Source organism: Festucalex cinctus, chromosome 2 (genome assembly GCF_051991245.1).
Source record: "Festucalex cinctus isolate MCC-2025b chromosome 2, RoL_Fcin_1.0, whole genome shotgun sequence".
Taxonomy (NCBI): Eukaryota; Metazoa; Chordata; class Actinopteri; order Syngnathiformes; family Syngnathidae; genus Festucalex; species Festucalex cinctus.
Window position 1 is genome coordinate 9781140 of NC_135412.1, and position 19719 is coordinate 9800858.

The 19719-nt window shown below is 41.0% G+C and overlaps 1 protein-coding gene across 1 annotated transcript in view; it reads right to left on the bottom strand.

Moving 5' to 3' along the window:
• Positions 1-605: 605 nt before the first annotated feature.
• The window catches only part of ntsr1 (neurotensin receptor 1 (high affinity)), a 28291-nt gene continuing 9177 nt past the window's right edge, over positions 606-19719 (bottom strand). The window contains exons 2-4 of the mRNA XM_077515230.1: positions 7904-8105; positions 4135-4219; positions 606-1925 (exon numbers count right to left, since the gene is read on the bottom strand). Of these exons, the coding sequence (XP_077371356.1) occupies positions 1670-1925; positions 4135-4219; positions 7904-8105 (543 nt within the window). The 3' untranslated portion in view covers positions 606-1669. The remainder of the gene's footprint in view (positions 1926-4134; positions 4220-7903; positions 8106-19719) is intronic.

Genomic DNA, 19719 nt, shown 5'->3' on the forward strand with positions numbered 1-19719 from the left:
AGGTAACTTCTACTTGTCTAATCTGACTGAACTGAGAGACATTGATTATCTTTCATTCTTTATGGAGTACACATGAAATAGGATGTTCATACACACAAAGATATAACATGAATCATTCGTAGTTCAGTTGTCTGTCAAGAATTATCATGATATAAATGTGTAAAATGCGGTTACTTATGTGAATTGTCACTAAGGATAGTTCCAAGTTTCGCCACTTGGAGGTGTTGTTGCTCCATCTAGACGTTCCAGGAAGGGCGAGGCGCCAGAGTATCCTTTTGTGATTGATAAGAAGTCATGAACATTCCTTTGATCGGTCATTTGTGTATTCCAAACCATTGGAGCCATTTGTTCGGGCTCCGAGCAGACTGCTGGAAATACACTCCTTTGGCAGACGCATAAATTCCTTTGTCACCTGGTCAGCGGCTTCAAAAGAGTTTTGTTGGTGGCAAGGACCACCTGTAGAGCTGACCAGGCTGGATCCTGTCTGGGTATTGGCATATTCATGCACTGCAGAGAATTTGCTTCAAGAGAAGCAAACTAAAAAAAAAATTAGAGGGTGGAATGGACCTAGGCAATAGTTGTTACAACATGTAGAGCCGCCTTTTTTTTCTCTTCACAAAGGATAACAACATATCAAACTGTATATATAAAAGTAATGCACCCTGTAAATAAGACTTCACTTCCAAAAAATGTCCATATGGATTTGATGGGTACCACAGTGATAAACCTGTTTTTGTTTTCTTTGTGTTTTTGTCTATGTGCTGAGTGAGCATGAGCACTTTAATTTGCACTTGTCGAAACCAGTGCTACTACATTGAGATGCACGGATCATTGCAGAATTGGACGACATTTTCTGCAGTTGGTTTACGCATACTGTCAGAAAAAGACAATTAATATTAACGCTTTTTAAATTTCATCAGCTAGCTAAGGTTTTGATCAGTTAAGCATATGCTAATTAGCATTGATTTTCAACCATGTTACTTGAAACCCTTGTTCCAGTTACCAGATAAATACAAGGCATTTTGTTTAATGTTAATATTGAATTGTAAAGGATTTATTCATGTTTGCAACAGGGCTGCGCCAAATAGCAAAAAAAATATGACAAACAAAATATCTGAAATAAATCACATTGAGTATTGAGCAAGACGAATCAAGCTGTAAGATGTTTTTTTTTTCTGTGTTTCCAAAATGGTGGTGCCTAAATAATCCAATTCTGGAATGACCATTACGAGTATGTAACTGCTTCAGTTTTTGTGAGTGTTGAAACCACCACACTGTTGATTGTGAGATTCGTTTTTGTAATTAGATGTGGAGGTTAAATCTACGACAATGTGTAGTAAATGACATAAAATACACATCATGTACCGTGTGTAGATGCCCCACTGACTCGTTATGAAAAAAAAAAAATATCAGCACCTGTCATTGCACCTCCTTGTTCTCCATCTGTATTTATTCATAGAAAAGGTGGACCAGCCACAACACCTTCAGTGATGTTTTAGCATGCGTATCACAGTTTTTGTTCTGTTGTTCGCGACACATAACCAATCAGATGTTTATTTCACAAGTTCTGGATCGTCTCCAAATCCATGAAAGAAAATGGGCTCGTAATCACAAAACGGCAAAGGATGGTGGTGTCACCACGATGTAGTATTCCAACGCACTCTCGGAATCAGTAGGCCGTCTCCTTGATGATGTTGGTGGAGAGTGTGTGGTTGCTGGAGATGCTGAGCGAGTGGCGGCTCAGAGGGCCAGGGCGCCCCCTGGGGGAGTGACGGCAGGGCGCGCAGAAGTAGCGCAGCGTGGAGAAGAAGATCTGGCGGAAGGGGGCCGAAACCAAGTTGTAGAGGACGGGGTTGATGGCCGAGCTGACGTAGAAGAGGACGTTGGTCAGCATGTAGAAGTAGTGGTAGAAGTCGTACAGGTTACTGGGAGGGAGCAGACAGTACAGGAGGAGCCATCGTTACTTTCACGTCTCATCTGATTCTGTTCCGGGGGGCACGTAATTGATGGTGGGGGGCGCACAAGGAAGGAGGTGGGGGGGAAATAGGAGCACAGAGGGGTGGACATGACAGGGGAAACTCACGAGACACGAACACGCAGACACTACACCTCAAAGAATAGACAAAATGGAGCCACCGCTCCCGAAGCACCAACTGTCAAAGTGCACCGAATGAATACTGACTGGTCAAACAGGTAACAACTAGGGGTGTTAACAAAATTGATTCGGCAATATATCGCGATACTACATCGCGCAATTCTCGAATCGATTCAATAGGCGGCTGAATCGATTTTTAAACTTCCATTTTTAATGGAAACCTATTCAACAAAACGTCTTACTTCAGGTTAGGGTTCACACCTTAAGCATGGAAGAAAGTTATATGAACGGAACATTAATACTGTTCAAGCATGGAACGGATTACAACCTGATTAGACTGAAGTTTCAGATAAATAAATAATACATTTTCATACAAATCTTACACTCTACAAGTTTACTGATTAGTATTTTCTAAATTTGAATGAAAAAAATCGCAACAATCGACTTATAAATCCGTATCAGGATTAATCGGTATCGAATCGAATCGTGACCTGTGAATCGTGATACGAATCGAATCGTCAGGTACGAGGCAATTCACACCCCTAGTAACAACGGTTATGGCGAAGGTGCTAAGTGAAAGGAATGGAAAATGGGCAATTAATGAATGGACGACTTTATGGCGACTTGTGCACCCAACGAAAGACAGCGGACACTAAAACGAAATCAAACAAACTAAAGAGGCATAGGGACTGCGTGGGACTGGGGTAGAAAGCAAAAACACTGAAACCAAACAAACAGCCCCCCTCCCTCCCTGGCAGCAACAAAACTAAATAGGTGGTGGCACACCTGAACTGAGTTTGACAATCAGGGCTCTCCCGCACCCTGATTGCTCAGCCGAGCCCGACGCCCACCACTCAAACATGCACACCTGAAACCAACGTAACAATGTGGGCCGTAACAATCACCATCTGATTTATTCCAAACAGTGCACTTCGATAAGAGAAAAGGTCATCTGACCCCCACCAGTACTCTTATCATGCACTTCCTGCAATTGGCCGCATATTTAAGTGGCCCACTGCAGATCATTACTGTTGTTCCACCACTCGTTTCATTTTCCATGCCATTTAACTGCAAATGTAGCCTGATAACAGATCATTGACTTGTAAAATCATTAGATAGCAAATGCAGTATGCAGCAGAAATGAAGATAGTTAGGTAGCACAAAAATCTAACTAAATAGCAACCCAAGAATAAAGGGCGTAGGGGCCTGCTTGTCTTAGTAGGATTTCTCACGAAAAGTCTCGTTTTGATTTACATATTCTCACCAGCTACTTCAACCGCAACATTGAATGAAATTGTCTCGATGTAAATGAGAGCGTGGATAGTGCTCTGACTTGCAAACCAGTCTGGGGTGTGCCCCGCTGGTGCTCATCTGCTACCTTAATGAGGACAAGTGTTGAAGAAAATGGATGTAATGAGCTGATGATTAACATTTGAATCCTTAATCATTTTGCCACTGCTGTTGGTCTTGTAGCCACTACGTTTGGAAAAAAATGAGCCTTAATGGATCCAGTGGATGTTGCAGTTCATTCAAACTTAACTCATCTAGTCACCACAATAACACAAAACTGAAACGAGCTGCAAAAAAAAAAAAAAAAATGCTAAAGTCTGCTGGATGATAACGAGTGCACTAATGGGTGCGTGAGCTCTTTTTTTCTTTTCTGCAGCCTTTTATTACCTAGGAGAAGGTGACTTCCAAGAGAACAACCTTTACGAGCCAATTTGTAGCAGCAACTAGTAAAATGGCATTGAATCATACCCCAGTATGATTATATCTTTAAATTTCAAGATAACTGGGGGTTACAATTGCTAACCATCCAACGGGGAAGTAGAAACAAGAGCCAGGATGAGAGTGATCGATGGTGGTAATCCAGTAAACAAGACGAATCCTCTCATTGGCAGATTCTCTCAACTGATGACCTTCTTAGAGCCGCTTACAGCCAGTACGTGTTTACGTATTTGCACATAAAGTGGTTATTCGGGCATGCAGTGTTCGCAAACACACAAGGAGATGCTGAGAGAAAAAGAGACTTGACTCACTCGGACCAGTCAGAAATGTAGCAGAACATGAGGCGACGGGCGTGATACGGCAGCCAGCAGACCACAAAGGCTATGACCACCGCTCCTAAATGGAAAGAACACATGAGAAACATCAGACATGAAAGAAAGACAATGTGACCAATTAGACAGTAAACAATATTCAGCAATTTGAGGATGGCTACAGTTCGCTAACATGAACATTTAGTATCTTGTAGCTTGAAATCACACTTAACTTTCAACGTGTCAAAGCAGTCAAGTGACATTATTCTATTGAATATTTACTTTAAATGTCAGAAAATTTCAATAATTAATTTTCAGTCAGGAAACGAACTGCCTTTGCATGCACTCGAGTAGGGCTGGGCCGCCAACCTCACGATACGATACGTATCACGATACAGGGGCCACGATATGATACGTATCGCGATACATATGTATCCCACATAAGACACATTTTTTTTTTTTAAACAAAATATAGGAAAATAGGTATACTGAGACACGTGCCATGTTAAGTTTATAAGTAAATACATGTTGATATTCTTCCTCTGCTTTCATTTTTCTTAGCAAGACACAGTGTCCAATCACCGGTGAGCTATTTTTGCATTAATTGAAGGCAATTAACTTGAAAGACGCTGCTGGTTTTGATTTTTTAGGTACAATGCAAGCTGCAAAGGCAAACGTGAACTGCCGATTTAAAGTTAACGAGCAATATCGATTCTGACGCCTGCGTATCGATACGTGTATTGTGATGAGGCCCGCAACGATATATTGCCGTATCGATTTTTTGAGCACACCCCTACACTCCAGACACGTTTAAAACAGTCTATGTAGTTTTTCCCACGATGAATTATGTGTGAGTGGTTTTCAATGCAACAAAATGATAGATTAGACAGTTAGATTAGATAGATAGCATGCGAAAGAAGTCTAGTGACAGTCAATCTAGCTAGCTAGCAATTTTAGGAATAGATTCCAGTTTGAACAAACTTTCTACAATCCAATTAGTCAACATAATACTGACCTTTCAGTTTCTGAAATACATTATGGGGTTGGAAATACTTTGTGTGCACTCAATATTGAGTATTATTGTCAACTTTTATCCCACTGACATTTATCTTCCTAATGCTTTTAAGCACAGCTGCTAAAGGAATATACACAAGCTACTCAATGAAGGACTGCCATTAATGAACATGCCTGAAGCAGAAAATCAATGATGCTCCATTAAAAAATGAAAAAGAAAGAAATGAAATAGGCAGCAGGGGTGGAATTGTTACGGTTTGAGGGTGGAGTGAGAGATGTGGACCCAAATGTGAGGAGACTGAACAGACCAAGGAAATGAGTAACGTAGGGTGATGTATTGACAAGTGGGCAGGAAATCAAGACTTCAACTAGACAGGACTGGACGTCACAGAACTGGTCTTGACTGGACTGGACATGACAGAACTGGACATGACTGGATGTGACAGAACTGGACTTGGCTTGATGTGACAGAACTGGACTTGGCTTGACGTGACAGAACTGGACTTGGCTTGACGTGACAGAACTGGACTTGGCTTGACGTGACAGAACTGGACTTGGTTTGACGTGACAGAACTGGACTTGGCTTGACGTGACAGAACTGGACTTGGCTTGACTTGACGTGACAGAACTGGACTTGACTTGCCTTGATGTGACCGAATTGTACTTGAATTGCCTTAATGTGACCTAACTTGACTTGACTTGACTTGACTTGACTTGACTTGACTTGACTTGACTTGACTTGACTTGACTTGACTTGATAACACAGCGCTAAGCTTAATACCCACACCAACTAGACAAACACAACAGACTAAATACCCCAACACTAATGACCTAAAGAGACACACCTGGCGAAAACACAAGTAGCTGAGGGCAGTGATTGGTCACAGACTGGGAAGGGAAGACACACTCAGGTGGTCATGGTTAGACATAACGAGACAAGGGAAGAAACGAGGAATACGTGACAAAACCACCAACCACAGACTAACACACCAAAAAACGCCAAAAGACAACAAAATCCCAACCCCACAGAACCAAAACATGACAGGAATAAGCTTAAGTAAGCATGAGATACTTAGCTTTAAGTACAAATCTGTCTCTATCTATCTATCTATCTATCTATCTATCTATCTATCTATCTATCTATCTATCTATCTATCTATCATTTTGTTGCATTGAAAACCACTCAAACGTAATTCATCGTGCAAAAAAGTACATAGACTGAGTTTTAAACGTGTCTGGAGTGCATTTCCACCCTCCTCAGGGCAGACCTTCATCATTATGTCAGAGGCAGGTGGGAGGTCTCATTTGTCTGCAGCCTGTTGCAGAATGCCAACCCCATGCTCAGCCTCTCCCGATTCTCACAAGCAGTCAGTCATGACATTTGCTCACACTTTCTCTCCGCATGAAGCCATTTTTTTTTATTTCATACCACAGAGCATCCTCAACTAGAGGTGTTAAAATAATATACAGTATGTCGGAAGTTGTGACGTAAACAGTGTAGAATCACCACATGAGACTTCGTTTCAGCAGATGACTGTTTAGATTATCTGAGCACACACATACATAATACGACTAAAACTGTGAAATGGCTGGTTTTGTTTTGAATGTGTGTACATTAATGCCTTAAGTCTTATTGACCATAAAGCCCGTATCCCACTGAGCGGTGGACATTTACCAAAGGGTAGTGGCTATTGATTTTTCGTTAGGGTTCCTTCGAGGTCACAAAGACATTTGCCAGATGTTCGGCAACAGTTTTTGCTGCCCATGTTCAAAATTTCCTTGTGATAACTTTTTACTTGATACATTTTCAAAACTAGGTTGTTACTTTTTTTGTAACGCACGAAACCGATTAAAATACTCGGTGTTTGGTTGATGCTGGATTTCACTTTGATGGACTGGATGTACTGGTTTCTATGGATCTCACTCTGCCTCATCGATCCTTCCCTCCTTCCTCTCTTTAGTTTTTCCTCTGGTCTCTTGAGATCTCGTTAATTTGTTGGAATTTAGAGGCTTCTGGGGTTGGCGTAAGACTTTGATTTTGTAACCATGGGGAAGGCAGGAAGTGTTTGGTCGGTGCTGGATTTCACTTTGATTTATCTTTCTTTTCTTTATATCTTTTCTGACCTTTTCTCTGGTCTCTTGACCATTTGAACCTCACGACTCTGGCGAGACTCTGAAGTACCTGGTTAAGGTGAAGGGTAATGGGATTTTTATAAGGTTTTAGGTGAATTAATGAGTATAAATTTATACGTATTTGCACGCACACGCACGCACACACACGCACGCACACAAACGCACGCACGTACACATACACACACACAAAAAAAAAAAAAAAAAAAAGAGCAATGACGATAAGACGTTGAATCGGTAGGACTACCGAATGAACAATTCTGAGCTCTTTAAAAAAAAATAAAAAAAATAAAAAAAAAAAAAATTACTATGTCACCTGTCTCCACCAATCATATGAAGCGTTACACACAACCCCTACATCCCAATTTGTGATTGTCCCTAGACAGGCTATCACATGACGTGCAATTGGCTAGATTATAACAACCCAGAAATATGAACGCAATGCCCGCCGCCACTTCAGAGGATAATTTACGTATCTCTGGGTTTAACACAGATGCCAGTACATTCTGATGGTCTCCCTTGCGTCTCACATTCTGAGAAGCCTTTCTACAGACGAAACGTAGACGTCGGGCAGCTTTGGAACTCGTTTGTGGCCCGGCCGGAGAGGAATGAAGCAACGACTTACTAAGCACAATAACTCCGTGGCGAAGTGACTGAGCACGATTGGGCTCCACCGACACGTTGAGCATGGTGGGATTGCCGGCAATGATGCAGACACGGTTGTCTTGCTCGGCCTCATGGAACATTCGCAACAGCTGATTGGCGATGACCCCGTTGAGTGCCGAAATGGCCACCATGGGTACCACAAAGGACAGGAAGGCATTCACCTGTTCAGAAGGAGACAAACAACCATGTTAGGGCGAAACTGTTTTACTATCTGTATTTTACCTCCCAATCAAACAAAAGAAAGTCATTTGGAATATCACCAAAGTTGTTCACCTTTTGTACACACCATTTTGTAATGTATACATTTCTTTTTATCCATCAAATAGCTCAGATAAATGTTTTTTTTTTTTCTGTGTATAATAAAGTATATTTTCAAAAGGCAGATCACTTTTCAAAACAAAGAGGTCAAAACATAATACTCGCTGTATAATAGATTTCATATTTCTGCTACTGGTCTATACGTGACGGATTGGTTTGGGTCCTATATATATTCATGCTGATTGAATGCAAATCCAATAGGGCTCTGCAGACTTAAGTCAATTAGTGGAAACCAGAGTTCAAAGTAAGTACCGTATTTTCACGACTATAAGGCGCACCTAAGAGCCTTCAATTTTTTCAAAAGCTGACCATGCGCCTTATAATCCAGTGCGCCTTATATATGGATCAATATTGATCCGCAACAGGTCTCGCTGTCAAGACGCTATCCTTGACCCTGCACGATCGGTGACGTGCATGCGCAGAAGATCCCGCCATCTTGGATCGCTAGCCAATACTAATACTTTACCTCAGAGAAAATAATAAAACAGCTGTTTATTCATTTTGGGAGTGAATGGAGTTGTCAGAAAGCTGGTTTGTAATCTATTAATAAAGTTTGACTGACCTATCTGACGGTTTTGTTGACATTCCTTTTAGCGCAGCACCATCTAATGGATGCATAACGTAACCCCAGCCTCTACTGTAGCACCTTATATATGGAAAAAGTTTTAAAATATGTCATTCATTGAAGGTGCGCCTTATAATGCTTTATATATGGAAACGGTTTTGAAATATGTAATTCATTGAATGTGCGCCTTATAATGAGGTGCGCCTTATAGTGCGGAAAATACGGTAGTTTCTAGGGGTGAGAGCCATGGAAAAGCCGGAGGAAAGAAAATTATTTTTTTTATAGTCTAGTTTCCCAAAACTACTAAAGGACAAAAACAAAACACATGCAGTATTCTAAATGAATACCTGTCTGATAGTGTCGCTGCAATGTTATTACCATTGATCTACGAGATGCCATTAGACTGCACAGATGTAATCATTGTGACAAAAATCAATAAAATACCTCCAACGGACTCCTATTGCAGAAACGGAAAAAGGTGGACAGAATATAAAGACAATAGTAGGGGGAGTAAGCTGGCAGACATCATACTGGTGATAAATCAGTTTTACAGATCGTGTAATTGCCGTGATGTTTAGGAGGAACCTTTAGGAACGGTAAAACAAAGTTAATACTTGGCTGGGCTTGCATCTGCAGCTCCAATTTGGAGAACGCACAAGAAATGTAAAGGATGTTTATGCAGGCAGAGATCATGCAGGGTTGTGATGCAGGGAATCATGGATGAAAAATGTTAATGGCTTTAATGAACAGGAAGGCTGCCTTGGAAAGGTTCTTTGACTCCAAGATGGTGAAGATTGATTGAAGTTGAAAGGGGGGAGCTGAGGGTAAAACAGCAAGACAAACGCTGGCGTCAAATTGAGATGGAACCTCAAGTTGGAAAGGGATATTTACAGTCAGTGGCACCGGTAGGGGTTTAGAATAACGAATGACCTGCTGTTACTTGAATTACAGCGCTTGAGTGGCTCAGACAAATCATGTCAAGCATTTGCGTTTGGGAAAAAAACAAAAAACAAAACTCAAATAAAGGTAAAGTCAAGGTCGAGCTGCACATTCACACTCATCCAAATTTCACAGGCTTCAAATATGTCGATTAAGTGCAGAGGCCCCACTTTTTCTTAATTTACCTTCTTGTCTCTGAAGATTTACGACTGACTGCTGATGGCTCTTTTATCATCCACCAACTTAGATAACAACACACGACAAGTTAAATGAGATTTTTCTAATTAGGTTGGAGTGTACTCCAATTAAAGATTAGTTTTTCATCACATTCTCTATTAGCACATTTTTTTCCCGTTTTTTCGCTCAATGTTCAGTGTAGTCACGCACAAGTATGTCAAAATAAGCTGCAATGTTTCACCGCAGCACTCTTGTGTCATTTGTGCTTGTAACACTTACCCAACAGAACAGGTTAAATGGCATAGAAAAATGAATGCGGAATAACTAATACTAATATTAATAATAGCATCTAATTAGATTTCCCATTATTTGTAACTTCAAACTTATTTGTAACTTTCAGCCTACCAAGGTCTTGATTATTTCAGACTCTTCATATCAAATGTGTTAGAAGAACTTCTCTCTGTCTCTTAATTGCTTCCACAGCGTTGTTGTGCGAGGCATAAAACAACCTGTGAAAGATAGTTATAGCTTCTGCAGCTAAATGTTTGCTACTCTATGCGTACACACTGATACATACAAAAGCATGAATCCAAATTTGTTTAACATTCCAAACAAATACTTTGACATTCCTACAAATGCACCAAATGCACTATCGTTCCTAAGTGGTCCAGTTCAGTTCGGCTTGCCTAAATATGGTTTAGAAATGTCGGTCCTGATGTGGTTTGTGTTCACATGGATTTGTAGGCAGGGTTAGGGTTTTGGTTTTCTTATTTATTTATTTATTTATTTAGTTATTTATTTATTTATTTATTTATTTACTTATTTATTTATTTATTTACTTATTTATTTATTTATTTATGTCTTCTCCGGGTACTCCGGTCTCCTCCCACATTCCAAAGACATGCATGGCAGGTTAATTGGGCGCTCCAAATTGTCCCTAGGTGTGCCTGTGAGTGTGGATGCTCGTTCGTCTCTGTGTGCCCTGCGATTGGCTGGCAACCAGTCCAGGGTGTCCCCTGCCTACTGCCCAGAGCCAGCTGAGATAGGCGCCAGCAACCCCCGCGACCCCTGTGAGGAATAAGCGGTCAAGAAAATGGATGGATGGATGGATATATTTATTTATTTATTTATTTATTTAATGTTCCTAACGTCCTATAAGCTTGGACACTGATTGACAATTCGCTCCTCATCTCTTAGCATCTCTTGTTGAGGCAGAAAAAAAAAAAATTATCCTTCAATACTGGCTGAACTAAACTTTTGTGTAGTATGCTGTGTTTTTGCTTTCCACATTGCTCCACTAGCTTGTTCTAATGATTCAACAGGATTGTTGTGCGAACTGTTTTTGAGTACTGACCTGGCACAACATTTACTTCACGAGATAGCACCAGAAAAACGACGGGAAAGGCCACAATCTTGTCGAAACTGTTTCATCTTGGGAAGATGACGCCACGTCATGGCTTGATTAGCTGCGCGTTCGGTCATTGTTTACTTCTTGTTTCTTTTACTTTATGTTTACATCTTCAACTTGCAAACCGCATAAGAGAAGGGAAACCTCCTCTGATTGGCTGATGTCACGCACATTTCAATCGCATCTGATGACTCGCTGATGCTCCCAGCTCCATGTTATTATATCACAATTCTTAATCATGTAGCACAGAGCCCTATTTATATTGCCCTTTGGAAAGTAATCGTGTGGGATATTTTGAGGCTGATATGTATGCTTCAAAAAATCACTAGAAACCATCACTACTCCCTCAAATTTTGCAAAGTCCAACACTGCACACACACCTAAAATATTGATCCTCCTGTCTTTTTTGACATCCTGCATGACCCCGACACCTGCTGCACAGCGTGATACAGATTTCAACCGATTGGGTTCAGATGACCTATTGTTTTGGAAGCATTGTATATTGACATATATCCAGTATTTTTATATATGAGAATGACAAGCACACATTGGCAACATGCCTGTATATATTGACAAAATCTGCCCGAGGCCAACAACCCTGCTCGCCCTCCACATGCTGTATCAATCACAGCGATTTGCACCTTCTTGAGACGCTGCCCTCACTCAACTCTTTCTTCACAGGTTGACAAAATCATAACGGCGAATGGGGGTGCTGCGTGCAAGGTTGGTGTTGCTCACTCGCTTCTATGCCTTTGAGGTGTCCATATGGACAGAAGTGTGTGGATATTAACAATTTGTTTTGAACAGCCGGGAAATGTGTGCTGACAGTTTCAGGGCTTGTTTTCATTCTGTTCAATGTGTCATTATGCAATTGGAGCAAAAATAGGGAAAAGTGAATTGAGCTCAAATTGGAAGTTGCGATCAAATGTAGTATTACTGACCTTCAAATTCAAAACATAAACTCTTTAACTAGCTATTACATGTTGACTATAGCCCGCCATAAAGCTGTATAGTTGCTGTACAATGAGGCACATGCTGCAAAGTGCCTTAGTGTATCAACAAAAGTTAAGTGTCTTCACAGTCTGACATGATTACATTTTTCTAACTTATACAGATGGTTGGTAATGTGCACAATCTCTATTCTCATCCCGAATAAGCAAAAAAGAGTGATCATCATAATTAATGTTCATATGAAAGTAGCTAATGGTGCAACTTTATGTTCAGACTGAATATAAATTGAGTCGCACACTGATATCTTGAAGCAATGCCGGATATCAGCCCTGAATGAATACCTAGTATCGGTACTTGCCCATCCCTACCAAAAATGATTATTTATTCATTCTGAATATACTTCTGTTTCATTTCATGTAAGGCAGAACAGTTCATTGGTGTTCCATAAGTCAACTTGTGAGAAAACTGCATCATCATGGTTGTTGTGAGATTTTTCTTGACATTTTTTTTCTTTGCTTTTCTTTTCAAATGGCTGCTTTGGTTCACTAAAGATTGGGAAACAAACACTAGGTTAGTTTACTTGAATAAACAACATTTTCTTTGATGTTTACAGTTACACTCTTTGGAGGCTGACCTGTTTTTGCCTGTTTTCTCATTTGAAGAGCAAATTAGAATTTGATGTTAAACGAAAACATATTTGGTACTTTAAAGCAGCGATTCTCAAACCTGATCCTCCGGGCACACTATCCAGCCTGTTTTCCATGTCTCCCTATTGCCAACGCATGTGATTCCAATGACAGCTAATCAGCAAGCTCTGGAGATGTGCCCCGAGGACCAGGGTTGAGAAACACTGCTTTCAATACTCTTAATTGTTTCATTCAACAAATGCTTTATTATTGACCTCATTTCATATATATACAACATTAACACCCCAAAGTGCTTCCCAGAGCAGTTAATGAAAGACACCTAATCCCCCTCACCACAGTCTGCGACAGGCTGAGCCCATTCCCAAGCCTAAGCTATCCTTACTGCAGTTATAGTTTAAAAACGATGATTAAAAGACATGGTATGACCAAGAACATGCACCCTCAGGATACTCATTTCAATCACATAGTTCCACCTTGATGGACGACATCAACAGGAAGAAAAAAAAAATGAAAGTCACCACAATGCTGAGGAAGTTGATTTCCTGTTCACCATGCTCCGTCTAGCATTCTAACATCTATTTTTATTTCCCTCCTCTGCATGAGGCATAAAAATGAAGTGTATCTGAAATGAAAGCGATTTAGATATACTGTACTTTGCAAACATAACGTAGCTGTAACTGATGCTGTGAAAGTCGTCTGCACTTCATCACTGTTCCATGAAGCAAAGCAGTTGGACACGTTCGCTCACCGACAAGTGGGATAATATCTGGAACGTGTCCATTAGTCACAGTGTTATTTGAGAGGTAGCCAGAGAACCCAAAGAAAACCCACGCCAGCACAAGGAGAACATGCAAACGCCAAATAAGAAGGCTCAGATTCATACCCAAGACATCTTGGCTGCGAGGCGCACGTGGGCATAATAATTGATTGTTTGTTTGTTTGTTTGTTTGTTTGTTTGTTTGTTTGTTTGTTTGTTAGTTTTTGATCCCATAAAATCACCATGCTCACGAGAAGGTGCTTGCTTTGGAGGATGCGATTCGGGTCTCAGAAGGAACCATGCGATAAGAGGCATGATGAATGATAAGGGACAAATGGAAAACGTCAAGTGCGCGATGGGCCAGTGAGGTGCATTAGTCGAAGCAGAAGCAGGTCAGAGTGGACAAGGTGACAGACAGCAAGCGAGCCACTGCATTTGGTGTTTTCTGTTAGGGATTTTTATAAACTCAGTGTGTGCAAATGTCCTAAAAGTTTCATCAAGGCAAAGAATATGACCCGTTGAGCTGCTTATTTAATAATAAAGAAATTGAAAAAACTTTCCTACAGTTTATCTCCCTTAATTGTCTAACTTCCTAGCTGGGGGTGTTTTCCTGCTATTAACAACCAGTAGAAGGCCTATTTATATTTTCCTGCGGCAGTGTGCTCTCATAAATGCCGTGACCCGGTTCTTTTTATCCAAATAAACATCGACCTCACTTTCAGCAGGGAGCAGTGCAAATATTTGCACAATTTGACATTGCGTATACAGACTCCACACAGAATTAAATAGAATGTCAGATGTAGGGTTTTATTTTTACATGTAGAAGCAATAGCATGTAAATCTGACCCTTGTTAGTCTGACAGAAGATGCAAAAGATGATGGCAAATTAGAGATTTCGGATGGAGAGGTAAAACAGGGACATCAACCTTAACAATATCATGTTTTGTATACAATTGTCATGGTTTGGGTTGGGTTTTGTTAATTTTTCCAGGGTCACGTTTGTTATGGATCAGGGTTAGTTTGTGTTTTGGTTATTTTTTTCTCGTGTTTCCTGAAGTCAGTCATGATCTGTGTTTTTGAGTTGTTGTCCTTGTGTCATCCTCCAGTGTGAGTCTAAGCTTTGTTTTGTCCACCTGTGCTACCTGCCCTTCCTCATGTATCAACCAATCAGCATCCCCTGCCACTTGTGTCTTGCCCAGCTGTATCTAATCGTTGTCAATTAGTGTGTGTATTTAGTTTGTTGTCTCCTACTGTCCTTTGTCGGTTCATTGTTTTGTTTTTTTACACTCACTCACTCACTCACTCACTCACTCACTCACTCACTCACTCACTCACTCACTCACTCACTCACTCACTCACTCACTCACTCTCTCACTCACTCACTCACTCACAGAAGCTTACGCCACCCCCCGCTCTGCGATTGGCTGGAGGGGTGTAAACACTGTCTTTCCACAGAAACGTCCCGCTGTTTACAAAACAAACACAAATGGCAAAATACAGGCTGGGGGGGTTTAGGACGAAATTACCACAAAAGATTAACAAAAACACAGATGTGTAGACTGAGAGAAAGTTAAAGTGTGTACATCCTGTATTTAAAAAGTGAATTTTCCTGAGTGAATCCGGCAGACGGCCCCTTTAATAAATGATGCAGCTAAATATATGTTAGGAAATACTTTGATTTATAGATTGATGTTTGACCCACAGCACGATAGTCGTGTCATTTCATATTTTCCCCTGATAGAATACAAGAATGAATGCTTTGAGCAGCAATCAGTACAATTTTCCACGTTGTATCGGAAATGGATGGATATCAAGAAGAAAGCTTCTATCTATCCATTTTCTCTAATGCTTCTCCTGTTTAGGGTCACGGGCGAACTGGAGTCATTTCCAGTTGACTTGGGCAGAAGGCAGTTAATTTAAATTAAAAGTTAGACAGCCCGGACACCCAGTGAAAGAAATCCATTTGGCTGCCTGCATCTGCAATTTTGTTCTTTCAGTCATGCGTCTCAACCGTAGACTGACCAGATTTGAAATTAAGAACGTCGCCGTTTGGCTCAGCTCCTACTTCATCAAGATTGACATCTGCACCACTGCAGATGCTTTACCAATCCTCCTGTCGATCTCCTACTACATTCTTCCCTCACTTGTCAACAGCACCCCAAAATACTGGAAATCTTACACTTGGGGAAGTGGAAACTTTTCTGACTGAGCTGTGTAAAAATGAAACAATGTGTTAAGTGACAGACATGGTCAACATTATGGGTTCTGTTTTTGTACCCAATGGAAGTCTGGCGCGAGGTGTGGTGGAAACCTGCACACGGGAGGGCTAGAATCATTTTGTTATTTTCGCTGACCATTGCTACAAGGCATGTTTTTAAAAAGTCTGTTTTGCACCAAGGCCTGCAGATGATGTTTATGTTTTTGCAAGCCCAGATCTTTCACCCTGATCATACTTGCCATCAACCCCCCATCATTGATGGGCTGTTGATTTTAGAATTACATGATATACTACAGATGATGATGATAATAATAATGTGTTGTGAATTAATTTCTCAAATGATTCAAAAGGTTTGATGCATGCTGTTATATTTATGAATGAAATATGATAACCACGCGGCACGGTGTTTGAGTGGTTAGCACGTCCGCCTCCCATTTCTAAGGACTCCGGTTCGAGTCCAGGCTCCGGCCTTCCTGGGTGGAGTTTGCATGTTCTCCCCGTGCCCGTGTGGGTCTTCTCCGGGTACTCCGGTCTCCTCCCACATTCCAAAGACATGCATGGCAGGTTAATTGAGCGCTCCAAATTGTCCCTAGGTGTGCTTGTGAGTGTGAATGGTTGTTGGTCTCCGTGTGCCCGGCAATTGGCTGGCAACCAGTCCAGGGTGTCCCCCGCCTACTGCTCAAAGCTAGCTGAGATAGGCGCCAGCACCCCCCGCGACCCTTGTGAGGAATAAGCGGTCAAGAAAATGGATGGATGGATATGATAACCACGTTTGCCTTCACCTCCATTTAATTTCACTTTAAAATTAAAATCACTTTACACTACCTGCGCTAACACTTAGACATGGTTCCAGTAGGGGGTTAAGTTTAGTGTGCCCAGCATGATGCAGAAAGTTAAACCAAATTCATGAGAGCGAGAAAAAAAAAAAAAAAAAAAGAAGACATCAGTTTTTATGCTCAAATGCAGCCATGCTGTCTATTAATATGGAGCCCAATGTATGTACATTCTGAGTGGGCATGCCAGGTGTCCAGGCTGGGCCACAAAAATTTCAGATTCACTTATTACCACGGGAATGACATTGTTATTCTCCTTATAACAAGCCAAAGTAGCTCTCCCATGGTTATGAAATGGTTCCTTCTGGCAACAATTAAACTAATTTGAGGGGATTCATCTGTTTTGCTTGTGATTCAACAAGGTCTAGTCAGGTTCCTGCACAACCACACACGAGGCGACCGGACATCACGCACAGTAAGGAATGTTGAGCAGCGACTTGCTACACAATCAACAAAGAAAGAGATTACGTGTTAGCAGGCTCACCTATGAAGTATCTCCGATTGTGTCAGAATTGGAATTCTAGTCGGCAGGGGGAATGATCAACTATCAGCATCAAATGTATGAAATCGCCATGCATCAACTGTGTGAAATCAGTGTGTTGTGATAACAATTCTGAATGGGTGTTAATTTTTTAATACCTATATATGTGTAGCATGAAGCAGGTCAAAGCGATAATTATCACAAGTCATTATTCCTCCTGTGAGCTGGGTCACACATTTGTCACCTCTTATAGCAAACCATCACTGAGGGGAACTTGGCAAATTGAACTGTTGACCCGATTTAGAGAGATGGCAAGTCTGCATTGAGTATCTGAAAAGATTTTATGGATGCTAAGCGGGGAGCATCCCTTAATGTTAGAGACAGATAAGTCATGGAAACTTTCCAGGAACGTGATATCTCAAACTGGGCACGATTCACAACTGTTTGTATGGAACTCGAATGTTCCCACTAAATGTGCCAAAGGTAATGCTGATATGGAAGGTAAAGAAAGATGGCAGATGCAGTGTTATGCTAGAACATTCATGGCAGCACATGGTATACTTTCCTAAGTGTCATGGTCCAGCCCTCAGATTTATTTTAGTTTATTTATTTATTTATTTATTTATTTATTTATTTTTCAATACCTGATTGACAGAGGGGTCGTGTCTGGTTGCACCACACCTGTGGTGCATTACCAATCAGGGGACTCTAAAGGACGTTGGCGACAAGTTAACCTTGCTCACTGCCAGTCTGCCTAGCGTGCTTGTCCTCGACTTCATTTTGTATTTACACGTCAAGATTCATAGTTGCTTCTCATGTCACCTTTTGTTACATTCAAGTTTATTTCCTGGCGTTTTATACCCTACGCTTTTTTGTTAGCCCTTCCATGTTATAGCTGACGGTATTTTGTTGCTTGTTTGTGTAAGGTAGTAACCGGAGGCTGCCACAGGGTGGCACCCCTCTACAGTTTAATTTAAGTTCACAGGGACTGTGTTTGTGTGGGGCGGCCATCTTGGGTCAGTTTCTTTTTGATTTGGAATAGGTGAGTGTGTTTGTCACGACCATCCATTTTATATTTTTGATTTAAGAGACCATCCAGGGTTTTTTTTTTTGTTCAATTAATCTTGTTGTTAATGTGTGTTAACTTGTCTATTTAGTTTGTGTTAGTGAAATTGGCAATATTAGTTACTTTTTTTTGCTGTGGTTTGAGTTGTGTGAGTGAGTGCTTCATGCTGTGCTAAATTATACTGTGTATTACCAGGATTTCACTGCGCAATTGTAAAGTCAGTTTCTTTTTGATTTGGAATAGGGGATTAAAGCAAAATCATCCAGCCACATTCCGATTTCTGTGCTGCCTCTCTCCGCACCACAACACATCCCCACAACCACAACGCAGACTTCGCCAGTGCGCAGGGGCCGGTGCAGCACTCTTGGGTTACATTTGTTTCCTTGCCTTTTGTAAGCATTTTTTGTTCTCAGCGTTCTCCTGGCTTGTTAGCGCTTTTTGTTACTCGTGTTAGTTCTGATTGTTAGATAAAAATTGTTGTTACTACCTCCTATATGCATTTTTATTTTATTTTCTGTGCCAGCCCCGCTGACACTTGACACTAAGTAGGACAGGAAGTGGCAACATCCACAGAGAATAGAAAATGTTTGCATACAGCGCTTTTGTTTTAAATTAGCAATGGACAATTAAAAATGAAAATAAATGATGTACAAAGTATACAGGTGGTATAGTATTTTGTCAACACTTGACATGTACATGAGCAGCCATGAATAAAACAAAACAGACATTTTAGCAAGCATTATAAGCATTTTGCTTTGCAATTAAAATTCATACTTTTGTGAAGTGAAGTGTAGACACAGCAGGAGTCCACTCTGAGCAATAACAACAAACTTGGCTGAAGGTGAAAACTCCTTTAAGTGCACGCAGCGGGTCCTCAAAGCACAGTGCGTGCTAAATGCTTAGATGTAAATATCATCTATCCATTTCATTTTCAGGGTCGCGAGGAGCTGGAGCTTGTCCCAGCTGACTTCTGGTGAATGGTGGACTACACCCTGGATTGGTCGCCAGCCAATCACATGCCACATACGGTATAGAGACAGACAACCACTCACCCACACTTTCCCTGAGTGAGGAATGAGCCCACACCGCCTGCACTGAAAACCATGTGAGCGAACCGCCACACCATCAGTGACAAAATAAATATATTTGAAATAACTTCGATGAGTCAACAGCACTGAGTTGAATTCCATTTCACTTATTCAGCATCCTGCAGCCTTAAGAAAAAAAATGAAAAATTCGCTCGAGCAGAGTCATTCAATTAGCCGCCTTTCAACCTTCTACCTACAGTTTAGTTTATGTCTTCCATCTTCTGCAAAGTCATCTCCCAGGTGGGATCAAATATCTTCTTACGAAAGGAAAATATTAGAAGATGCCCAGTCGGAATAATAAATCTTTTGTGACACCAGTGCTGGAAC